A 22,507-nucleotide genomic window follows, 5' to 3' on the forward strand; every position below is an offset into this window, starting at 1 on the left:
CGAGCTCAGAAAAGACAGACTAAAAATAACAATTCAAAGAACTGGAAAGATTCAGTTAGAGAAAAGAGGCCTAAACTATGTGTTAGCTTTTACCACATTTGAATATCCTAGAGGTTATTGGAGGGCATCAATGCTCAGTGATTTTTCTATGCCTAGAAAATGGAACTGGAAGAGACAGGCTGAAGTCTGTAGCAGTGGGAGGGGTGGCCAGCACATGAAGAAATACTTGCCAACATTCAAATGTGGCCACTATCTATCTGGGTAGCTGCAGTTCTGCAGATCTCGAAAAACATCAGGAACTGCCCAAGGGCAAAAGTAACTTCTCCAGGAAAGATCATCTTTAATAGTTCTCTCTGGTCCTATTATTCTCTGATTAGAATGGAAATATTACCAGCTTCCAGACTTGTAACTGTCATCCTCCTACAACATGTAGATGGGCTGAGTATTTGAGAATCATTTCCATAAAGTTAAGACATTTCACTTAAAGCTATACAGCTAACCTCAATGCATCTTTAGGAAGAGGCATGACACAAATAAAGAAAAGTGATTTAATTTCTCTACTTGCCCTGCATGTCACCTTGCTATGGGGTCTGGATTAGTTTTTATAAGATTTCAATGCCTTAAGTGACTTCACAAAAGACTTCACAAAATATCATGTTACCTATAAGCTCCAGTAGAATGAAACCTCGCGGCATTTGCAAAAAATCCGGAAACAATGCACCTCAGAACCGGATCTGGATCACCTACACAAGGTAGCAAACAGAGCGATGGGTGAGACTTCTTCTGCCCTATGCTCTGTGTGCTCAGGCCTGTGCCGTGAGGCCCATCCCAGGCTGCTTCGAGCTACCTCGCAACCATCTCCTGGACGGGTCCCAGCCCCACGCTTCCCAGTGCTGGACACCTGCCCTGGCACCATCTACGGAGGTCTCCACCCTCCCACAATGGCTGCTGAAGGAAATACGCTGGACTGTTCCCTTAACCTGGGGCCCCCAACCCCTCTCCGGGCCACAGACGACAAGACCAAGGCTGAGCACCAGAACCTACAGAGCACTCCACAGGCTGGCCAGTGACCTCGGAACTCCCTTTTGGGAGAGCATTTTACAGGAATGATGTTCCTTCCATAAGACACAACCTGGGACACTAGCACTACAATATTATTTCTGTGGTTATAGCTACAGTTTGTAATTCTTCAAAATTTTCAAACATCTCATTTTAATTGGTGGCTGTGTTGCTATAGTTAACATCTTCCAAGGATAAAGCCTGCCCATTCATTAGATGATTTCCACAGGATATATCCAAATTATTGTACAAAACGATAATGTCATCTATATGGCTTATGATACGTATTTCATCAATTCTAAGACCCACCCTTTTTTATACTTTAACTCACTGAAATCAGGACAGCAATTGTATTATAATTGGCAGCATTTTTTTCTTTCTTAGTGATACATAAAATAATGGTGTGTCTTACAAATGATGGTGTCTTGGATCCAATAAAATATAGTACATTGGTAAATAAGTACCCAAAAGGTGGTATAATTTACAAAGCCGTCAACAATGCATAAGAATGTTGGTTTCACTGCATTCTTACCAGCAATGTTCTAGCAAAAAGGTAGGTACCCCTTCTTTTATTGTACATTTATTTGATTACTGTCTGTATTTCTTCTTTTGTGAATTTTCCATTCCATTCCTTTGCCCACTTATCAACTTGGAAACTAGTGGGTTTTTTTTTTTTTTCTTAATATGTTAAACAGGGAATTCCCTGGCAGTCCAGTGGTTAGGACTCTGTGCTTTCACTGCCAAGGGTGCGGTTCAATCCCTGGTTGGGGAACTAAGACCCCATAAGCCATGCAGTATGGCAAAAAAAAGCTAGAACATTATTTAAAAATATGTTAAATAAACTCATTCTGTCATCAAGTTTTAAAATTTTTATCTCATATCTGCTGAAAATATTTTTCACTGTTTGCTTTCTTTAACATCTAGAAGTTTTAAATTTGCATGTAATTTATTGAATTTCCATGATTTTCTCTATTGTTCTTCAGCACAGAACTGATAAATCTCAAATCTACATTTCTAACCACAATTTGATCCTAGATTCAGTCCCTTCTCTCCAATTGCCCAAAAGAAATTTCTATGTAGAACGTGTATTGTTATCAGGATGATATCACTTCCAAGGGGTAAAAATGGGCTCTTGAGAGCAGGGTAGTAGGGAATCTTAGATATTACAATGATTGTGGCCCTCCAGAGCTCAACCTTATCTTACAAAATCTTATTCCTTAGTATTTAACTTCTCTCGTTAGGAAGAGCTGAAATTCAATGTAACTTTTCTCCTGGGTGAGGGGTTCGATAGGGACAGAGTAAAGGGACAAAGGAGGTGATTAAATAGTTAAGCCTACTAGGGGACTGTAAGTAGAGAAAAAGTTGGGAGACCCCCTGTAAGTTAATGATCACTCAAGAAAGCAGGTTTGCTTAACCACAAAACCAAGCCGGCTTGCTTAGCAACAAAACCGTGCAACAGAAGCATGAGACATGCCCCGAAACAATAAAACAATGGTGGAATGAGACCCACATCCTGCCCAGTGAGCCCAGTACGTTAGTGATTCCTAGGACATGCTTCTCTGTGCACACTAAAAACAAAAACGTTAAGGACAGGTGACATTATACGGAAACCTGAGATGATTTACCCTATTTTAGTATACGTTACCGCCGTTTTGCTCATTTCCACTGCGCCATGACAGTCCCGGTTCCACCACGTAGGGACAAGAAAACTCCCTCACCCGACATGGAGGAGGAGCTGATGATGGAAGCTTGACGTCTACTCAAGAATGAGGAAGAAGGTGGTCTCCTCCCCCTCCCCACTCTTCCTTTGATTATAAAACTGTAGCCCACTAAGTTCTCGGCGTGGCAGCCTCTCGCCCGCCTGCTTGTAAGCCTCACAAGTGTCCTATTCTGATAAATCACTTCTTATCTATCACTTTGCCTCTCACTGAATTCTTTCTGTGCTGAGACATAAAGAACCGGAGCTCCTCGGAGCCCCCCAAGACACATTTCTGCTGTTTCAGGTTGACAATGAAGAAGAGGTTAAGAAACAAAGATGCAGATGCACCTTGTCCTCTATCTGCTGGGCGACAGGTGCTTGACCGGCTTCTCTCCAGTTAGGTGCCCCCGTGAGCTTCCTGTTTCTATTGATGACACCAACGTTACCCAATCACCCAGGTTTCAACTCTTCCCTCTCTTGTGAGCTTGGTCATCCATCAATACTCTCTGAGCATCTTATAGGCTCCTCTCTCCCAGCACTTGTCTCCACAGTCCTCCCTGCCTAGCAAGCCCTTTGCCACTGGTTTCTAATTCAACCAGTAAACTCAACTGGACTTCTGCCACCACTCGCGGCCCACTGTGAGGCCTCCCAGGTCAGAGCCCCAACCTGGATTCCTTCTTGCCCGCGTTCCTACTAGAGCCCCCACTGCTGTCCGCCACGGTCACTCAAACGTCTACTCCCGTAGCTTCTAAGACAACTGATAATCTCATACTGCTGCAGCGGGTCTCTGTAGGAAACTCTCCCTTCACTGCACTGTTTCCTGAGAGTAAGAACCATGTCTTCGTCATCATGTAATTAGTTGCTCTTAATATAAAGGCAAAATAAAGCTCTGGAATAAAACTGCCTGAGTTCTGATTCCACTGTACGCTCACTGCGTGGGACCTTCGTGCAGCAAGTCACTCGTCGCCTGAGCCCACTTTTCTCATCTGTAGAATGGGGGTAACAGCAGCGCGTGTTTCACTGGAGTGTCGTGAGCACTAAACGAATTCACGTATGAAAACACCCACGACACTGCCAGGCCTACTACAGGCGCTTCAGAAATGTCAGTGAGCGCTAGTGGTGCTGAGAGTGCGGTTGAGGGCCTGGCACCCAGGAGGTGCTCGAAAGACAATTGCTGAACGGCTGAGCAGACACATCACCCCCTCAACAGTCTGAGCCACACAGACCTGGCTTCGCTGGTTGCCAGCTGTGTGGTCCTGAACTTAAATTAACTTCTCCCTGGGACCTAACAACTCCTCTGTAAAATAAGGATAACATCACCCACACCTCAGAGTAGGAGAGTGAGTAGAGAATATTAAGTAGAACCCCTGCCGTGGTGTAACCTAGTGTGTCCTCAGTGGTCACTGTCACTACTAGAGGCCAGAAACTGTGTCTTACACAACACTTCCATCTTTTACCCCAGTGCCTGCCTAGGCTAAACACACGGCCCTTGCTTTAGTAATACCTGTAACTGAAAATAAAATGCAGTTTATGTGGAATGGCCATAAATGTTGTCCACTTAAAAGTCATCTTTCTTGGGCTTCCCTGGTGGCGCAGTGGTGGAGAATCCGCCTGCCGATGCAGGAGACACGGGTTCGTGCCCTGGTCCGGGAAGATCCCACGTGCCGCGGAGCAACTAAGCCCGTGAGCCATGGCCGCTAGGCCTGCGCATCCGGAGCCTGTGCTCCGCAACGGGAGAGGCCACAACAGTGAGAGGCCCGCATACCGCAAAAAAAAAAAAAAAAAAAAAAAAAGTCATCTTTCTTGCAAAGCCTACCTGGGATAATCGACCATGTAATGTACAATGATGTGATTGTTAATGATTCTTAAAGTGTTGTCAGGGCTTGTTAAATTTTTCCCCAAGAATAGCCCTCAGAAATAAAAATGGACCTCCTTGGGGGAAAATATGCTACTCTCACATGCGGCTTTTCACCAACACGGGCAATTCAAAGCATGAACCCGGTGTGGGTCCAGAGTACACTGTGCTGCCTCACACCAGCCCAGCCTAAGAACTCCAAGAATGCTACTACAGAGGGGCGTCAATGGTGGTGACAGTGTATTCTTACCTTCACTGGATTTCTTGGGCACTTGAAACTTGACAAGAAGCTTTTTCAATTGCTCCCTCACTGTCACGGCTCTGACGAGACCCTTGTAATTCAGGAAATGCTCCTGACACCACTGGGAGTTCTTGTTGTGCTACAGGACAACCCAGATAGAGGGAGGGTGAGAAGAGCACAGGAAAGGTCTCAACTGAGGCTACGTGGTGGAGGTCATTCATGTCTCTGCCCCCGCTTGCTTACTCAATGGGACAAGATCTGCAGATCGTAACGGGCCCTCGTTTGCCCCAGCTCTCTAAACAGACGTTGACCACCGTGCTCAGCACCTGACTGCTCTCCGATCTCACTCTCTGCGCTAAAGGGCAAGTGAGAACTGAGTGACAAGCAGAATTGTTTTCGATCTTAAATACCCAAGGGAGTGGCCAGCTACCAGACAGAACCCCTTCCCTGCAGTTCTTTGCAAATCAATGTTCCCTCTCTGGCCGGCTTGAATTGATCACTTTGACAACAGGCAAGTAATACGACACTTGCCAATTTAGAAATAATTTGCAAATTACTATTATTTAATCCCCAAAGTATGATTTTTCTATCAACAGTACTTAGTTTTGTTCTATATTCTGAAGTATGATCATTATATCCTAAATTATTGCTGTGGGAATGTACCTCTGAAATTATAAGCCAGGGAGGAAGGTGTTTTTATGTAAGAAAATATAATTCAAAGAGGACTTTCCCAGAAGGCAACTATAGAATAATGCACTGTAGCCCTGGACCCGCTTTCTCCTGGTAGAGGAAGCTGGAAATGGTGCACCGCTTTTGCACAAATCAATTTTAAGCAACTTAATCCACAATTAATAATCTCAATAAGAGATTCGGTTTTCTGAAAACTGTTCATTAACTAAATAATCTCGCTTCAAATCTCTGGGAAAACAAAAACTTAGTATTTCTCCCCTTCTAAAAGAAATTATTTAAGAAGTAAAGACAAGATACTGAACATCTGAAATGTCTCATTTCCCCCTTAACATCCTTTCCTTTATATAAGAAGTTTATATATTGTTTTCTTTTCTCATTGTTTTCATCATCATTAGATCTCTCTTTTTAGCAATTTTTAGTGAGGACTTCAAGCTGTATTATTTGCTCCTAGTTTTACAGACTACTAAGAACAACAAAAATTACCATCACCATGGCTAAATCTGGGTAGGGTATGTAAGTATACGTGGATCCCCGACTAAATGTCTTCTCACAGCTTGTCTGGCAGCTGGAGCAGTGGTGGCTGTGTGAAATCTCAAACTCACGTAGACAGCTTTGAAGATTCAAGACCACAAGTTGCTCTCAGCCTCATTTATTTGCAGAAAATATATCAGAACTTCCTACTACTCAAATGTCAGACAGTGTTGTCCAGGAACATGGGGTGGGTGTGAGACGGAGTGAGGAAAGGGTGAGCCAAGGAAGGCCGAGCCTCTGACCCACTGCTGGGGGCCAGACGGCTATGCAGGGGAAGCAAGAAACCATCGTGGATTAGAAGTTCTGGCAATAATCTAATAGGAAAATAGAGGCCCGTTGGCCATTCTTTTATAAACTACACTTCCGGAATCCTTGCCCCTAGCTCACTCGCAGTGGACGGGCGCGTGGGGGGGGCCTTTTGAGTGGCAGCCGTGCTTACCTTGATGAATGCTTCATACACATTGAGCATGGTAAGATGATCGCCCTCCTCCACAGCAAATTTCCGGTGCACTCGAATCTGGAGAGAATAAACACAATGTTTAGAAGTTGACTCTTCTGAGCCTCTTGTCCTGGAGGCAACATTACACAAAGAATAGCTCACGGCTTGTAGAGTCAGGAAGACCTGGTTTAAACCCATCCTGACTCTGACCTTTCCTGAAAGACCTCAGATTGGTCACCTAACCTTTCTCAGCCTCAATTTCCTTATCTAGAAAATTGGAATATTAAACTTGTGTATCAAGACTGCTATGGGATTAAGATAATCCACCATAAAGTACCTGGCACAGGTGTTAGATAAATGACAGTGCTCTTGTCCCTCTCCTCCTCTATCCAGTCAGTATCTTCTCTTTCAGAAGAACTCCTCCCAGCCCCTGATAGAAGGTAAGCTCCAGAAGGGCAGGAGGCCGGCTGTCTGGAGCATGGAAGACACTCTATATTCCTAAGCCACCACGAGCTGTGCAGTCCTTTCAGACCCAGTCCCTAAGTTTTTCTTTCTGTGAGATCCTGGGCAATGCCATCTGCTCCCGTGGGTTCAAGGAACGGCGTATCCAATATATATACAAGTACACAAATACATTTATTGACTTCAGAATTTGCTCCTTGTATCAAATACCACATAATTCACCTTCCTTCCATTCATTCAGTAACAGATATTTCCTGAGCACCTACTATAGGCCAGGCACTGTTCTATGCATTTGGGATATAACGGTGAATGTGACAGTGGTGGGAGAAAAACAACAAACAGGATAAATAAGCAAAATATATAGTATGGTAGGTGGTAAGAACAGCTAGAGGAGAGAAATAAAGCAGTGGCAGGGGACGGAGACGGGAGGGGTATATGTTGCAATTTTAGATACAGTGCTTAGAACTTCACTTTCCTCGTCTTGAAAATGAATTTGCCTGTCCTGAGGTAGGACTGTTAGAAAGGCTAACAGAAAAGCAAACAAACAACAGAACCATCCAGGCACGAAAACTTCGTAACCTGCAGCTATGCAACTGTCAGGGAAGATGGTAACGGTCCATAAGGAAGTTTCTCGCCTCCCTGCTCTCCGCTTCTGCTTCTCGACTCTTCCAGCAGGAACCGGCTCTGAGCTCATCTTGGGCCTCCCTCCATCAGGACGCCTCGCTTCCCCGGTGCTCTTCAATAGTGTAATTTCTCCTTCACAGTCTTTCCAGCGTTCACCCTTCTAGTTGTCACAGATGCCTGGGCCTTTGGGAGGGCCTTGTCAGCAGCTTGACTTGCCCAGCCTGCTGTGCCCCGGCACTGACTCCTTATATCACTAACGTGCCCACCAAGGTTGCTCTCAGAGCAGCCTTTTAAAAAAAAAAAAAAACTTCCCTTAGAAAGTCAGTAGGACAATGGTTAAGATTTGGGGCTTTGGACTGTGAAAGGCAACTCCATCAATTCTGGCTGTGCAACCATGCATAAGTTACCTAACTTTTCTGTGCCTCCGTCTCTAAAACTGACGATAGTAGTACCTCCCTCCCAGGTCCATGGTGAAGATAAAATGACATGACTCACGTAAAATGTTTGGCACGTCAGGCACGCAGTTAACCCTCAAAACATAAGCTGCTCTGTCACCAGCAGCTCCTGGGCCATTTTAACAAAAGAAAGTGCAAAGTGAGCGAGACTCGAATGAACCGTCGGACTTACAGCCTGAGACTTCTGGTTTGAGGGGACCACAAAGACATTCTGGATCTGCATCATGGCGGCAATGCTTAGAATTTCCTGAGAACAGCCAAAATTTCCTATAAACCAGAAAGCATGTTTGATTTCAAACATACGACGTGTCAGTGAGAAGTAAAAGATGTTTTCTGACATTTTCCTTACACCACATTGTAAACTAAGATCATCTATTTACACATAGCTTGATTTTTAAAGCTTGTAACATATAAACACTTCACCCTGCCAAATGGGATGTCCTATACATGGTCCAGATGGAAGGAGGCCTGGAAGGACCCCACTCCGCGGGGGCCGCACCGAGGGACTCTGCCGTGAGGCTCAATGGGGGCCAGCATGGCCCCATCACTGGGGCAGGTCAGCTCCACACCTGCTCCTACTCAATGTGGACACCTAGAATCCTGGCAGAAAGCCTGAGAGGGAGAAGGGGCGGGGAATACGGGGGCTGTGTCCCTCGTGCTGTCCCTCTGTTCCTGGACCCTTCTAAGAGGTGGCCTCCCTCTCGGCAGGGCCCGTTTCACCCGGCAAGCCCGAGGCATAACTAGACCAGGGAAGCACGCTATGGGATGCAGCTGCTGCCACCTGGACACGGAGTCTGCGGCAATGAGCCCCCCCGGGGCGTTAGACAGAGAGCGCGAACGGCGCCGCATGCTCCCTGCAGCTTCTGGCCTCGTGAGTGACCTACTTCCCCAGCCCCACGCTTAGAATCCTGCTTCTCAGTGTAAGCCTGGTTGCTCCAAAACACAGTTACAGCTAACTTTCACCATGCTTAGTCTGACATACAGCTTGGTCTATTGCCAGAGAATATAAAGTTAGACAAAAGTAAGAAACAATGAGTATTTCCCTTCCCTAGGCTCTGGGGGGGTGGGGAGCACAGGGAAATGTGTGACAAACCACAGTCTCTAGAGCAGCGGTCCCCAACCTTTTTGGCACCAGGGACTGGTTTCGAGGAAGACAATTTTTCCACTGGCGGGGGGCAGGGGGCGTTTCAGGCGGGAATGCGAGCGATGGGGGGCGGCAGACGAAGCTTCCATCGCACGCCCACCCCTCACCTCCTGCTGTGCGGCCCAGTTCCTGACAGGCCGCAGACTGGTACCAGTCCGTGGCCTGGGGGTTGGGGTCCCCTGCTCTACACGATTTTGACTTCTAAGTATTAGAAGATCTCCAGGTTATACACTTTTATCCCTTAACTCATATTCTCACAAAAATCTGAAGGTGTCAGAGAAGCTGGGACCCTTGTGCCTTGGTGGTGGGAATACAAAATGGTGCAGCCACTGTGGAAGACGGTGCGCTGATTCCTCAAAATATTCAGATGATCTAGCAATTCCACTCTCAGTATACACCTCAAAGAAGTGAAAGCAGGGACTCAAACACATACTTGCACACCCATGTTCACAGCAGCATTATTCACAATAGTCAAAAGGTGGTGGCTCCCTGGGTGTCCACCAACAGATGAATGGTCTATCCATATAATGGGATATTATTCAGCCTTTAAAAAGAAATTCTGACACGTGCTACAACATAAATGAACCTTGACGACATTATTATACCAAGTGAAAAAGTCAGTCACAAAAGGACAAATATTGTATGATTCTACTTCTATGAGGTTCCTAGAATAGTCATATTTCATAGAGACAGAAGGCAGAACTGTTGCTGCAGGGGCTGGGGGAGGACAGAAAGGGGAGTTAGTGCTCAATGGGTACAGAGCTCCAGTTTGAAAAAAATGAAGAAGTTCCAGAGACAGATGATGGTGGTGGTTGAATAATAACGTGAATGTACTTAATGCTACAGAACTGTACACTCAAAAATGATTAACATGGTAAATTTTATGTTCTGTATGTTATACCATAAATTTTTTTTAAATCCCTGTTAAAAAAAAAATCAGGTGTCTGTACTAGACCCACAGGAAACAAATAAAAGTGTTAACTAAATTAATGACTACTGACCTTGAATCACGAGTTAGCCACGTGCCCCAAACCTTAGATGAAAGCTCCTTCACTGCTCAAAATGTACTGTGCTCTCTTCCCCAGGGTGCACAGAATTTGGGAAACAACTCGCAGACAAAATAAAATCAACGAGGACTGTTGGTCTCCACCTACCTGATTCAAGCAGCATTTTTGCAAACATGGGATTCAAAGGAAACTCTGCTATTCTCATGCCAAGCGGCTCAGTTAGGCGACAGTCTTTGTCCAGCCCTGCCGTAAGAACAGCAACAAAAAGCAGAAGGCATGTACCATGGTGCTGGAAGATGCACAGTTGTTGGGAGAATAAAAGATGATGTATGCTAAACAAAGGTATCCAACCTCAACCTGACCCAGAGTGCTGTTACAATAAAAGAAGAAAAGATTTCCTCAGTGCTCTTGAATGCTCAATTTTGAAAAACTGATACTTCTGATGGCCTCTATGCAAGGACTTAATTGTAAGGAAATGGCCTCAGCCTCCTCCTGCTCCCACCCTCCCCTGGTCCCACTCCTCCCCAGAGACTGCCCTTCCCAAGGGACCGACAACCAGACAGTGCCAAACACAAAGGGCACTTTCCTCAGGGTCCCCAGCAGCCTTTGAATCTGCTGACCACAGCTCCCTGCAAACACTCTTCCCCAGCTTCCATGATTCCCCACTCCCCTGCTTCTCTGCCACCTCTCCTGCTGTTCTCTCTGCATCACCTCTGGACCTTTATCCATGGCCAATTTCTGAGAGGCCACAGATGTCCCAGGCCTCTCAGAAATTTGTGAGCAATTACAAAGCTGATGACTATGAGTCTAAACACACGCCCGGCTCTCTCTTTGGTGCCAACACCAGAGCTCTTTATCCAATTGCCTCCCGGGCCGTTTGCTGAACTGGGCTGACTCCTTCAATTCCTCACATCCATCCTCGCCTCTTTACCAATAGCCAATTTTCAGGTAGTGTATTCCCAAGATAGAGACTCTCGTTTTACTATGGTTTAGACTATTCCCAAGATGGAGCATTAAAACACCTGCTGCAGGGCTTCCCTGGTGGCGCAGTGGTTGAGAGGCCGCCTGCCGATGCAGGGGACACGGGTTCGTGCCCCGGTCCGGGAAGATCCCACGTGCCGCGGAGCGGCTGGGCCCGTGAGCCATGGCCGCTGAGCCTGCGCGTCCGGAGCCTCTGCTCCGCAACAGGAGAGGCCACAGCAGTGAGAGGCCCGCGTACCACAAAAAAAAAAAAAAAAAAAAACACCTGCTGCAGACCTCAGGGCAAGACAGAAAAGGTCATTTCTCTTCTGTTCCCACATAATCATCTCTTTGAAGGTGATAATTCAGCTTATAAATAAATTTAAGTTGGGTGTTTTCCTCTACCTTTTCCAGCTTAGTTAGAGCAGTGAAGACATTTAAAATATTTTAAATTTCGTTCTGTTTGGAGGAAAATCAGTCCAAATGAAAAACTTCTAAATAGTGGATATTCTCTCATACACATTTCAGATTATCCCAGGAGACTTTGCTTTCAAGTTCCTATCACATGCTTGAGAACAGAGGATGGAAACCTTTTCTGGCATATGCTCACTCAGGGCTGATGTGATATAGATCCTAAAGGCCTTTTAAATCACTGAAGATTTTTTTAATCAATAATTGGCTATTCCTCCACAGGAAGGTATCATAAATATAATGAAGATGGACCCCTACCTCACCCTATACAAAAAAAATTAACTCAAAATGGATCACAGACCTACTAAATGTAAGAAGTAAAACTATAAAAACTCTTCAGAGAAAACCTAGGAGAGATCTTCATGCCCAAGGATTAGGAAATGATTTCTTAGGTAAGACACCAAAAGCACAAGCAATGAAAGAAAGAATACATAAACTGAACCACATAAAAACTTAAAACTTTTGTATTACCAACAATACCATCAAGAAAGTGAAAAGCCAACCCACAGAATGGGAGGAATATTTACAATCACAGATCTGATAAGAAACGTGTATCCAGTATATATAAAGAACTCCTCCAACTCGATAATGAAAAGACAACACCCCAAGTAAAAATGAACAAAGGATTTGAATAGACATTTCTCCAAAAAAGCACTGAATTGTACATTTTAAATGGGTAAATTATACAGCATATGAATTATACCTCAATAAAGACACTGAGAACCAAATTTAAAAAAGAGAGAAAGAAAGAATCTCAAAGAACAAAACCTCCACTGAAATTTAATACTGAAGTGGATATTATATTCACCTGAGGCAACATTCACAGAAAAGACACAAACTTCCTGAAGAGGTAAATTCAGGCCACAGTTTTCTCTATCTTAAGGTAAATACCACATTTTCAGACAAGAGAATAGAAGTTCCTCCATAACGTGGTGTTTCCTTGCCCAAACAATACCACAGCCTGGTATGCTACCCAATTCTCCACAGGGAACTCCAGCAGTGGAAGGAAGGGGAGTTAGGGAGAGAACACAGAGCCAGATTTCAGAATGGGGTCGAGGGACAGAGAAAAAGGCCCAGAGAGGTAACATGTGAAATACTGGTAGAGAATCTTCCAGAGGTCTCTTGGAAGTGTAGCTGTGGCGATGGTTATTCATAGCTTCTGATGTACTGACAGGCTTTATAAATTCATTGTCACGACTGGACTTCATTAATCACGGTCCCACCTTCTTATTTGGATGAGCTTACGTGTCACTAAGAGGATCATACATATAGAGGAAGAATCAATCCCAGCCTTGAAGATACTAAGAGCCCTAGAGTGAATACAACCTAACTAATATCACATATTAATAAGCAGATAAGAAAACACAGAATAAAAGACAGGCATACCTCCCAGAGCATAGAGTAACTCCAACGCCTGAACCATCGACTGTGCTGGAGGGGGCTGTAAAAAAACACAAAAACCCTCCTAAGTTAACTTCATCAGGTAACAGCCATAATAATGTGACTTTCCTGCTCGATCCACTCTTCTCTCTAACATGCCCCAGACTTCCCAACCTCCAGGCTTCTGCTCTTGAAATGTCCTTCCTCTCCCTCCCAGCACCCTTAGTACTATTTTCTCTTTAATCTCAGCTTGACTAAACATTTCCTTCGAAGCTTTCCCTCATGCTCCCCTCCATCAGAAGCGATGGGTTCTTACCTTGAACTACGTCTTTGCTTTCTTTCCCTAAACTCTCATCAAACATTTCTAATTTTTACTTCGTGTCTCAGACTTCTAAGAAGCCCCATGATACTGCAGTATTGGTGGATGATTCACCTTGGCATCACCCACAGCCCTACCCCAGGCCCTGCCTCTGGGGGGTAACTGACATCGGTTAAATTTGAATTCCTGAAAAGAGAATGCTAGACAATTTGAAGCTGAGCAAAGCTGATATCGTGACCTTCAGTCGGAGTCTCTGGATCCTTACTATGTTCTTTCCTGCCACACGCCTTTACTGAGCGTCTACTAAGTACCAAGCATCGTTACTATCGCCCTCTAAATTATTTCATCTATAAGCCACATAATAAAATTATAGTCCTTTTGCAAACTGCGTAGTGTTTTTTTTCCTTAAATGCATTCCCAACACATGTATTTTAAGTATCACGCTGTTTTAGCTCAATTTTACAGATGAGGAAAGTGAGTAACAAAAAGTAAAAGACATTTGAACAAGATCCTGGAGGCGGTTGGTGGCAAGGTCAGAATTCAGAGTCAGGTCTCATTCTTTCCACTCTACCCCACCCACTGACCGCCAAAGAACAAAGCTGTGCTTCTCAAAGTTGTGCTGACTGCACGCACACACAGAGGAGGGTAGGAACGAGACCTGATTCACTATACACTGGGGATTCAACAAATCACTGTTGACTAAATCATGTAATTGATTCACTAGCCTTTCCTCAGTGCCCACGACATCCTACTTTATTTACTAAGAGGCAACATACACACAGCACCTAAACAGAGGAGCTTAACCCCTCTGGGATCTTTTATTACACTGAGATTACATGAATAATGGATAGCTCAAGCACTGAATGTGGTTCTGAATAATTACAGAACAAAATGGACAGGCTCTCTTCGACTCCTTTCAATCTTTGGCCCTGTTTCCAGTCAATCACCAAGCCCGATGAATTCTGCTCTTTGAATTCATCATCAATCAAAACAACCCACACCTTTACCCGTCCCCTTCTCCAATCACATCCAGAGTATTTTCACCTCAACACACATTTACTAGTATTTCTCTATGGCCTCATCTGATTCGGGATCATATGCAAACGCTGTTTTAATGTAGTTGGAAGGACTGCGTGTGTATAATCTTAGCTTGTTTTCCTCACTGCCTGCTTTTCTGTTCCCTCTGTTTCTTGTACCCATGGACACTTCACAGCAAATACCCGGGACAACTGCATACTGTTCTGACAAGGTCATACACTGTGAAATAAGCAACTTTCTTACTACTGGGCAATTGAGTCTTTTAGTTCTTTGCTACTGTAATCATCACTGCTAAATATACAAAATTATACGTACCCTGTGATTTCAACTGTGAAAAAACAGAATTTCAGGAGGAAATAACCAGAAGGCAATATATGAAGATGAATTTATATGTATTTTCCTCATTTTTCAGTTGTCTGAAAGCTTATGATTTTCGTTATTATATTTTTAATTTAATATAAAATGATACTACAAACATCATCCTACATGTAAGTTCTTTGTTCCTTTTGAATTATTTTTTTCAGGAGAAAATTCCCTGAGAAGAAATACCAAGCATTTCTACAGCTCATAAAATAATGTCAGAAAGTCCTCCATGAGGACTGAAACAGAATATAAAACCACTTTCCCCAAACTGTGTCAGCTTTGGATTTTATCATTTTTCGTTATGTTTGATCATTCAATTAATGTAAAGTGGTACAGCTATTTCAATTTGCATTTAGCTCTCCTAGAGAAGCCAAACATGTTCTCACATTAGCTACTATTTGTGCTGTTCCCTTTCCTTTAGCTTTTTCTTTAGTGGGTGTTCGATGTATTCACAAGGACGTTTGAAAACTCTATAGTTTCGGAGACAATGATCTGTCCTTTTTGCCCTTATGTTTTCCTTTAATCTGAGATGTGGAGCTTTTCATAAGCTTTTGATTTGCATATACTGTTCATTTTTCTGTATAATTTCTTGTACTCTATACCAACATTCAAAGCGTATATTTTCTCCATACTTATGAGAAATAAGTATGTTTTCTTTGGGAAAGCAGAAGATATTGTTACATTCTCTTCTGTCATTTGCCTGGTTTATCATGACATGCTACACTAGGGACTTCAGCATCCAGGAATCTAGCCTTGTTACACATCATATACCAACAGAGTTGGTATATAATAAGGAGTTAAAAATGCAAGCTTTCAAATCATAAAAATTCAAGAAGAAAACACGAGTGAATATTTATTAACTGACCTAGATATGGGGAAATGCTTCATAAGCACAAGAATAAGAGAAGAAATCACAGAGGTAAAGATAGAAAGATATTACTATCTTTGCTTAGAATGGCTGCACATAGACAAACAAACAACAAAATACAATACAATACAATCAGAAGAACTGTTTGCAAGAAATACTATAGACAAAGGTTAATGTGTTTAATAGTTAACGGACTCTTAATCACTAATAAACACGAATTCTAACAGATAAATGGCTTATCAATTTGCATTTAGATATTGCTAGGTAAGATTTTGTAGATTTCTTCTTATATTTCAGAAAAAATATAAAGTGGCCAATAATTTTTTTGAATCTTATGAGAAATCAAAAAAGATAGATACAGATAATATTTTTCCTCCTTCCCCCCACCAATCAAATTAGCAAAACTCTAAAAGAAAATAACATGGCATGATTGGGGTATAGTGAGTCGGGCATTCACGCGCTGCTGGAGTTTATACCTGTAAAGGAATTCGGCCTTGTATCAAGGATCTAAGAAATGACCATGGCCCTTTGACCCAATAATCCCACTCCTGGAAACTGACCTTGGGAAATAATCAGAAGTGCAATCGGCCATAGGGACTTTCCCTGCAGCTCTACCAGAGCCCTCTTGGCTCCCCCAGTCATGACACTTGGGCACCTAGGCCTACACACACACTCCTGCCCTGGATAACTCCACTTCTCCCGACCTGCTGAGATCCCACTTGGGTTTCAGGTCTCGCCTCAGACATGACTAACTGGGCTGCGGGCCTTTCCTTTGTCTCTCAGAGCACCGGGCACAGGCACTGCCATTACCCACTTAGTTGTCTCTTTCCCCCAACAGACAAGAACAGAATTGTGTCAGCCTCGTCTGGCTATATTCCCTGAACCCTGCACACAACACACGAGCTCAGTGAAAAAGCCCAGAAAGGCAGCACGCTCTGTATCAATGTCCTGACACTCCCCTGGAAGCACTCTGGCCTCCCAGACAGACAGAAGGCAGGACTTACCGACATGAAGTGGAACCTGAGGACGTTGTCAATCCCCAGAGCTTTCAGCTGCAGGATGACAGGGGCCAGATTGCTCCGCTGCATCTCAGGAACGGTGGATTGAGGCAGCTGGTCAAAGGCTTCCTCTGAGGATAAGAAATCAGAACTGTTTGGGATCAAATGTCACAATCAAATGCAATCATTAGATGCATATGATACTGTGATATAAAGTTGTTTCCTATTTAGGAAAGATTCTTCTATTTTTTAAATACCTTAGATAAATACATTTGAACAATATATCTTTATAATAAAGTTTCTCCTTTTACTTTAGAATGCTTTTTAAAATGTGGTTCTTGGACTTCCCTGGTGGCACAGTGGTTAAGAATCCGTCTGCCTATGGAGGGGACACGGGTTCGAGCCCTGGTCTGGGAAGATCCCACATGCCGCAGAGCAACTAAGCCCATGCACCACAACTACTGAGCCTGCACTCTAGAGCCCACGAGCCACAACTACTGAGCCCGCATGCCACAACTACGGAAGCTGGTGTGCCTAGAGCCTGTGCTCCGCAACAAGATAAGCCACCGCAGTGAGAAGCCCGCGCACCACAACGGAGAGTAGCCCCCGCTCACCACAACTAGAGAAAGCTCACACGCAGCAACGAAGACCCAATGCAGCCAAAAATAAATTAATTAATTAATAAAAATAAAATTAAAATGTGCTTCTTGTTAGCAAAACATTAAATCAAAGCAACAAGTATTTGCTGAATCACTATGGGTGGCCCATTCCCATTCCTTCTGCTTGGGATGGAGTAAGTCAAGCAGGCCAGAACTACACATAAAAGCAAAGAACAATTTCAAGATAAATCATCAAATATAACTAGAACATAACCAAAGTATCTCCAAAATATTTTTTAAATGACCAAACCTTATAAAGAGCAAAATTTGTCCAAATCTAACTTTCTAAATTGAGCCAGGCACACACGTCACTTGCAGAATCTGATGCTGCCCCAAACAGATTAATGAATGCTTACATGCACCATCAGGAATAAAAGGTGTCCTCAAACATCTTTTGAGGAAAAAGCACCACCAGGTCCAGAGGTGCCAAGATGGGAGGGGCAGGAGAGGGGAGAGGGAGGAAAGAGACTCTGGGAAGCCTTTTTATTAAAGCTAGATAAAAAGGGTGGGGAAAAAACAGGTAGGAAGAGATTAAATCCTTTTTGTGTATATTCAGAAAGCTTAAGGATCATATAGAGGAGGATTATATACAAAATCCTTCCACATCAGTCAACACTTGAACTGTGCACACCCTCTTTCACACAAAGGTGGCTCAACTTCCATTCAGATCATAAATCTTTAGTTAACTAGAGAAAAATCAGAACAAAACAAAAGGTGTCACGAAGAAACAGCACTACCACTGAAGGACTTCAGAAAGCTTTAATTTGAGAAAACAGACAATAAATACTCTGTGAACTGACTGATACAAATTGCCAAATGCTTGGGTCTACTTGGAAGGTTCTGGGTAACAGGCAACAGCAGGAAGTTCCAAATGGGATATTCCCATCAAGTTTCAAGAGTGTTTGGGGGGCTTCCCTGGTGGCGCAGTGGTTGAGAATCCGCCTGCCGATGCAGGGGACACGGGTTCGTGCCCCGGTCCGGGAGGATCCCACGTGCCGCGGAGCGGCTGGGCCCGTGAGCCATGGCCGCTGAGCCTGCGCGTCTGAAGCCTGTGCTCCGCAACGGGAGAGGCCACAACGGTGAGAGGCCCGCGTACCGCAAAAAAAAAAAGAGTGCTTAGGGGATAGACTTTTGGTAGGATAACCACATTTTCCAAGCACACTGCTGACCAAGGCAGAAACAAAGTTATCAGAGAAGAGGACGATCCTGCTGAGAAGACGCTCACAGGAAGTAGGTGCTTCCTAAGAGTTCAATGACACTCAATTAAACTCTACTGAGAACTCAAGTACACAAGGCATTGGGCCAAGAGCTGCAGGAGCTGTAGGCCAATGGCTCTTGAGAAGTTTCAGTGATTCAAAGGGGCCTGGGACCAAGATGAGGAACAGGCTAGGTCCCAGTGAGGGGTCCTCCCAAAGAGAAATGGAGGCAGAGGGAAGAAGGAAGGACAGCTGGTGGGAGAAGGCATTTGAGGGCACTGATATGTGAGAGAGGATTTCAAGGATAAGGAGGATCTGCTGGGCAGAGGAAACAGCCCATGGACAGGTATCAAAGGTTTGAGAGGTGGATGTGGGAAAACAGAAGGTATGTCCAAGAAGAGTGCAGCTCAGCAGGGATGCAGCGTAGGGTGGGTGCTGGTGGACAACAGGAGAAGACAAGCTAGAAATAGTCCCGTAAGGTCCTGGGAAACTGTTAAGGGTCTGAGCAGGTAGCACCCTGCTCAGAGCTGCGTTTTCTGGAAGCAGGCTAGCGGAGAAAGCCTAGAGGCTGGATCTAACGTAGCCCATTACATGGCCTCTCCTCAACCTCACCTCCACTAAAACTGCTCATGCTAAGGACTCCAGTGACCTTTTAACCAAATCCACTTGCCAATCTTTAGTCCACAGTCTACTGGTTTATTTGGAGCATGAGATGATGCTGGCCATTTCTTCTTTAAAAGTAACTTGAGTTCCTCAAGTTAAACAAAGAATTACCGTATGACCCTGCAATTCCACTCCTAGGTGTATACCCAAAGGAATTAAAAACAGGTACTCAGGGTTTCCCTGGTGGCGCAGTGGTTGACAGTCCACCTGCCAATGCAGGGGACGCGGGTTCGTGCCCTGGTCCGGGAAGATCCCACATGCCGCGGAGTGGCTGGGCCGAGCCATGGCCGCTGAGCCTGCGCGTCCGGAGCCTGTGCTCCGCAACGGGAGAGGCCACAGCAGGGAGAGGCCCGTGTACCGCAAAAAAAAAAAAAAAAAAGAAAAAAACAGGTACTCAAACAAGTACACATACATGCTGTTCATAGCAGCACTATCCACAATAGCCAAAAGGTGGAAACAGCCATCAGCTAATGAATAAACAAATTGTGGTACATCCATATAATATTATTCAGCCACAAAAAGGATTGAAGTACTAATACAACGTAAATGAACCTGGAAAACATTACGTTGAATGAAAGAAACCAGACGCAAAACATATTATATGATTTAATTTATATGAAATATCCAAAACAGATACAGTCTTCCCTTGGTATCCACAGGAGATTGGTTCCAGGACACCCTTCTCCCCCACTGCCAATACCAAAATCTGAGGATGCTCAAGTCCCTTATATAAAATGGCGCAGTATTTGCATATAAGCTACACACATCCTCCTGAATACTTTAAATCATCTCTAGATTACTTATAGTACCTAATACAATGTAAACGCTATGTAAACAGTTGCTGGTGTGCGGGCAAATTCAAGTTTTGCTTTCTGGAACTTTCTGGGATTTTCTTCCCAAATATTTTCAGTGTGTAGTTGGTTGAATCTGCAGATACGGAGGGCCGACTGTCAATCCAGAAAGACAGAACAAAGACTGTTGGTTGGTGGCTGTCGGCGGCTGGGGGCAGGGAGAGATGGAGGAAAAACTGCTTAATGGGTTAGTTTTACTTTGGAGTGATGAAAATGTTTTGAAACTAGATAAAGGTGGTGTTTGCACACTGTGAACCATAATAAATGCCACTGAACTGTCCAATTAAAATGGTTAATTTCATGTTATGTAAATTTCACCTTAATAGTTTGTTTGTTTGTTTGTTTGTTTTCTTAAAACTCCGTCCTCCCCGTATTTCAGTTCCTCTTTTAGCCCTGGTTCTCCTCTTTGCACTTCCATCATTCCTCCTTAGCACCTTCAGTAGAAGACCCTCACCTCTCTGGTTTCAGGCTCTGCCTTCCCCCTCCCTCCCATGAATCCTCTTTACCCCCTTCCTCCCCTCCAAGTACTGGTACATTCCACTCCCTCAGCCTGGTGTGCTGGAATCTAATCTCCACTGCTATCCCTTCACCTGGATTAACTACTGGGCTGCCAATAAGACTGGGCTCAATTACCAACTGCGGCGCCCGCTCCAACAGGATAACTCCCTGCTCTCTGCTTCCAAGGCTCATTCCAGTAAGGTGACCCTATCACCCCATAATATGCTGATCTGTTCATGAGCCTATCTCCACCACCAAGCTGTCAGTCACGTGGCCACAGACTATGTCTCACCTAGCCCTAGATTTCCAAGCCTCGTCTCCATGCTTGGCACAGAGCAGGTGCTCTGTAAACATTTGCTAAACGAATAAATGATGTCAAGGACTGAACAAGGATGACGGTAACCAGAAAGCAAAGAAGAGATAAGTGGTAAAACCCCCTGGATCTGGTACATGACTGCAGATGGATATTGGGCAGAGGAGGGAATTAAAAATGATTTGAAAATTAAGTCTGGACAACTGAGAGAAACCTTGATACCACTGTCCACAAAAGAGAAGTACAAAGAAGGAAAGAGCAGCTCTGGGGACATCATTTTCCGTAGGTAAGGCTGTCATCTAGCTGGAGAGAAAGCTCCTTCAGAGCTGGGACAGTCTTGTCATTTCATTTTGCTCCCTCAGAGCCTAGCATGGTGCATGGCACAGAGCAGGAGTTGACCAACTAATTGCTTTCTATCAATGAGCCTCAGGAGAGATCCTGCCAGTTTCGCTCTGCAAAGATGCTCTGAACCAGAGGTAAAGATGGAACCCAGCGGCGGTGGGGGGGTGGTGGTGGGGGGATGAACTGGGAGATTGGGACTGACATGTGTACACTGATGTGTATAAAATGGATGACTAATAAGAAAATAAATAAATAAACATTTAAAGAAAAAGATGGAACCCAATGCGAGGACCCACAGGATTCAAGGATCCCAGAACAAGAAAATGGCACACGAAGCTAAGGGAAAGGTAAGAAAGACAGGACCTGAGCCGCAGGGCCCAAGCTACACGTCACACAGCTATAGAGAGGCTGAGGCACAGACACTAGGTTAGAAAAGAGATGTCAAATAACCAGTGATTCATGGTCCAGCTTTGGCCAGCAGGGAGCGGTAGCAAAGAAGTGACACATTTGGAGGGAGGAAGGCGGTGGAGGCCAGATTACCGAGGGCCTGGTGGGGGAAGTCTGGATCTTATGTTAAGTTTTGCCTATGATGGTAGATATCTGTAATATTCTCTGATGCCCAGGCTGAGTATTAGAAAGTCAAAACTCGTTAAGAAAAAAAAAAAAGCCAAACTTACCTGTATAAAGGCGGTAACACTTTCCTGAGCGGCTGCGGCCACCACGTCCTGCTCGCTGGCTGGCTGATGCCTGGGACACTGGGACCACCACCAAGCACTCAATAGCTGTCCTAGGGTTGTAGGCTCGGAGTTTCACAAAGCCACAGTCAATCACATACACAATCCCGCTGATTGTGATGGAGGTTTCTGCTACATTGGTGGCCACTATCACCTAGGCTCCCCACAGGAAGGAGAGTAAGGGTAAAAGTTATTTGGTTCTTTTCACTCAGAATAAACTAATCAAAATCCTAAAAGATTTAAAGACATTTCTGACAGTGCAGAACCTGTGAGAGGCAGTTTGGTATCCTGGATAGGGCATAATGAGTTTTGGGGTTAGGGTGCCCTGGGTTTGAATTGTCCCTAAGTGTGGGACCTTGAACAAATTACTTAACCTCCTGAACATGTTTCCTTGTCTTCATAATAATATTTACCCCCTCCGGGGGTTCTTAAGGGGATTAAATGTGAAATATACATGAAGTGATTACAGCCTGGTACCTGGAGTACTTGGCCCAGAGTAACATTCAACAATTGTTAGTTTTTACCTTTTGTACAACTTAAGTAAATCACCACCTTGTACATGTCTAGTCATTTGCTCACTCACATTCTAACTGCTTTCTGAGGGTCTGCACGTTGCCAGGCACTCTTCAAGCTGCCAGGAATGTATGA

At 44.3% G+C, this 22,507-nt stretch overlaps 1 protein-coding gene across 4 annotated transcripts in view; it reads right to left on the reverse strand.

Annotated features, from left to right (window-relative positions):
* DHX35 (DEAH-box helicase 35) overlaps positions 1-22,507 on the reverse strand; it is a 74,456-nt gene that overhangs the window by 8,538 nt on the left and 43,411 nt on the right. For all 4 annotated transcript variants that reach the window (XM_059036616.2, XM_067012322.1, XM_067012323.1 and 1 more), the window contains 8 exons: positions 21,803-22,013; positions 16,610-16,734; positions 13,024-13,078; positions 10,354-10,449; positions 8,228-8,322; positions 6,515-6,592; positions 4,864-4,993; positions 662-743 (listed from right to left, as the gene is read on the reverse strand). In XM_059036616.2, coding sequence (XP_058892599.1) covers positions 662-743; positions 4,864-4,993; positions 6,515-6,592; positions 8,228-8,322; positions 10,354-10,449; positions 13,024-13,078; positions 16,610-16,734; positions 21,803-22,013 — 872 coding nt within the window. The remainder of the gene's footprint in view (positions 1-661; positions 744-4,863; positions 4,994-6,514; positions 6,593-8,227; positions 8,323-10,353; positions 10,450-13,023; positions 13,079-16,609; positions 16,735-21,802; positions 22,014-22,507) is intronic.

This window comes from Kogia breviceps, chromosome 14, assembly GCF_026419965.1.
Source record: "Kogia breviceps isolate mKogBre1 chromosome 14, mKogBre1 haplotype 1, whole genome shotgun sequence".
Taxonomy (NCBI): domain Eukaryota; kingdom Metazoa; phylum Chordata; class Mammalia; order Artiodactyla; family Physeteridae; genus Kogia; species Kogia breviceps.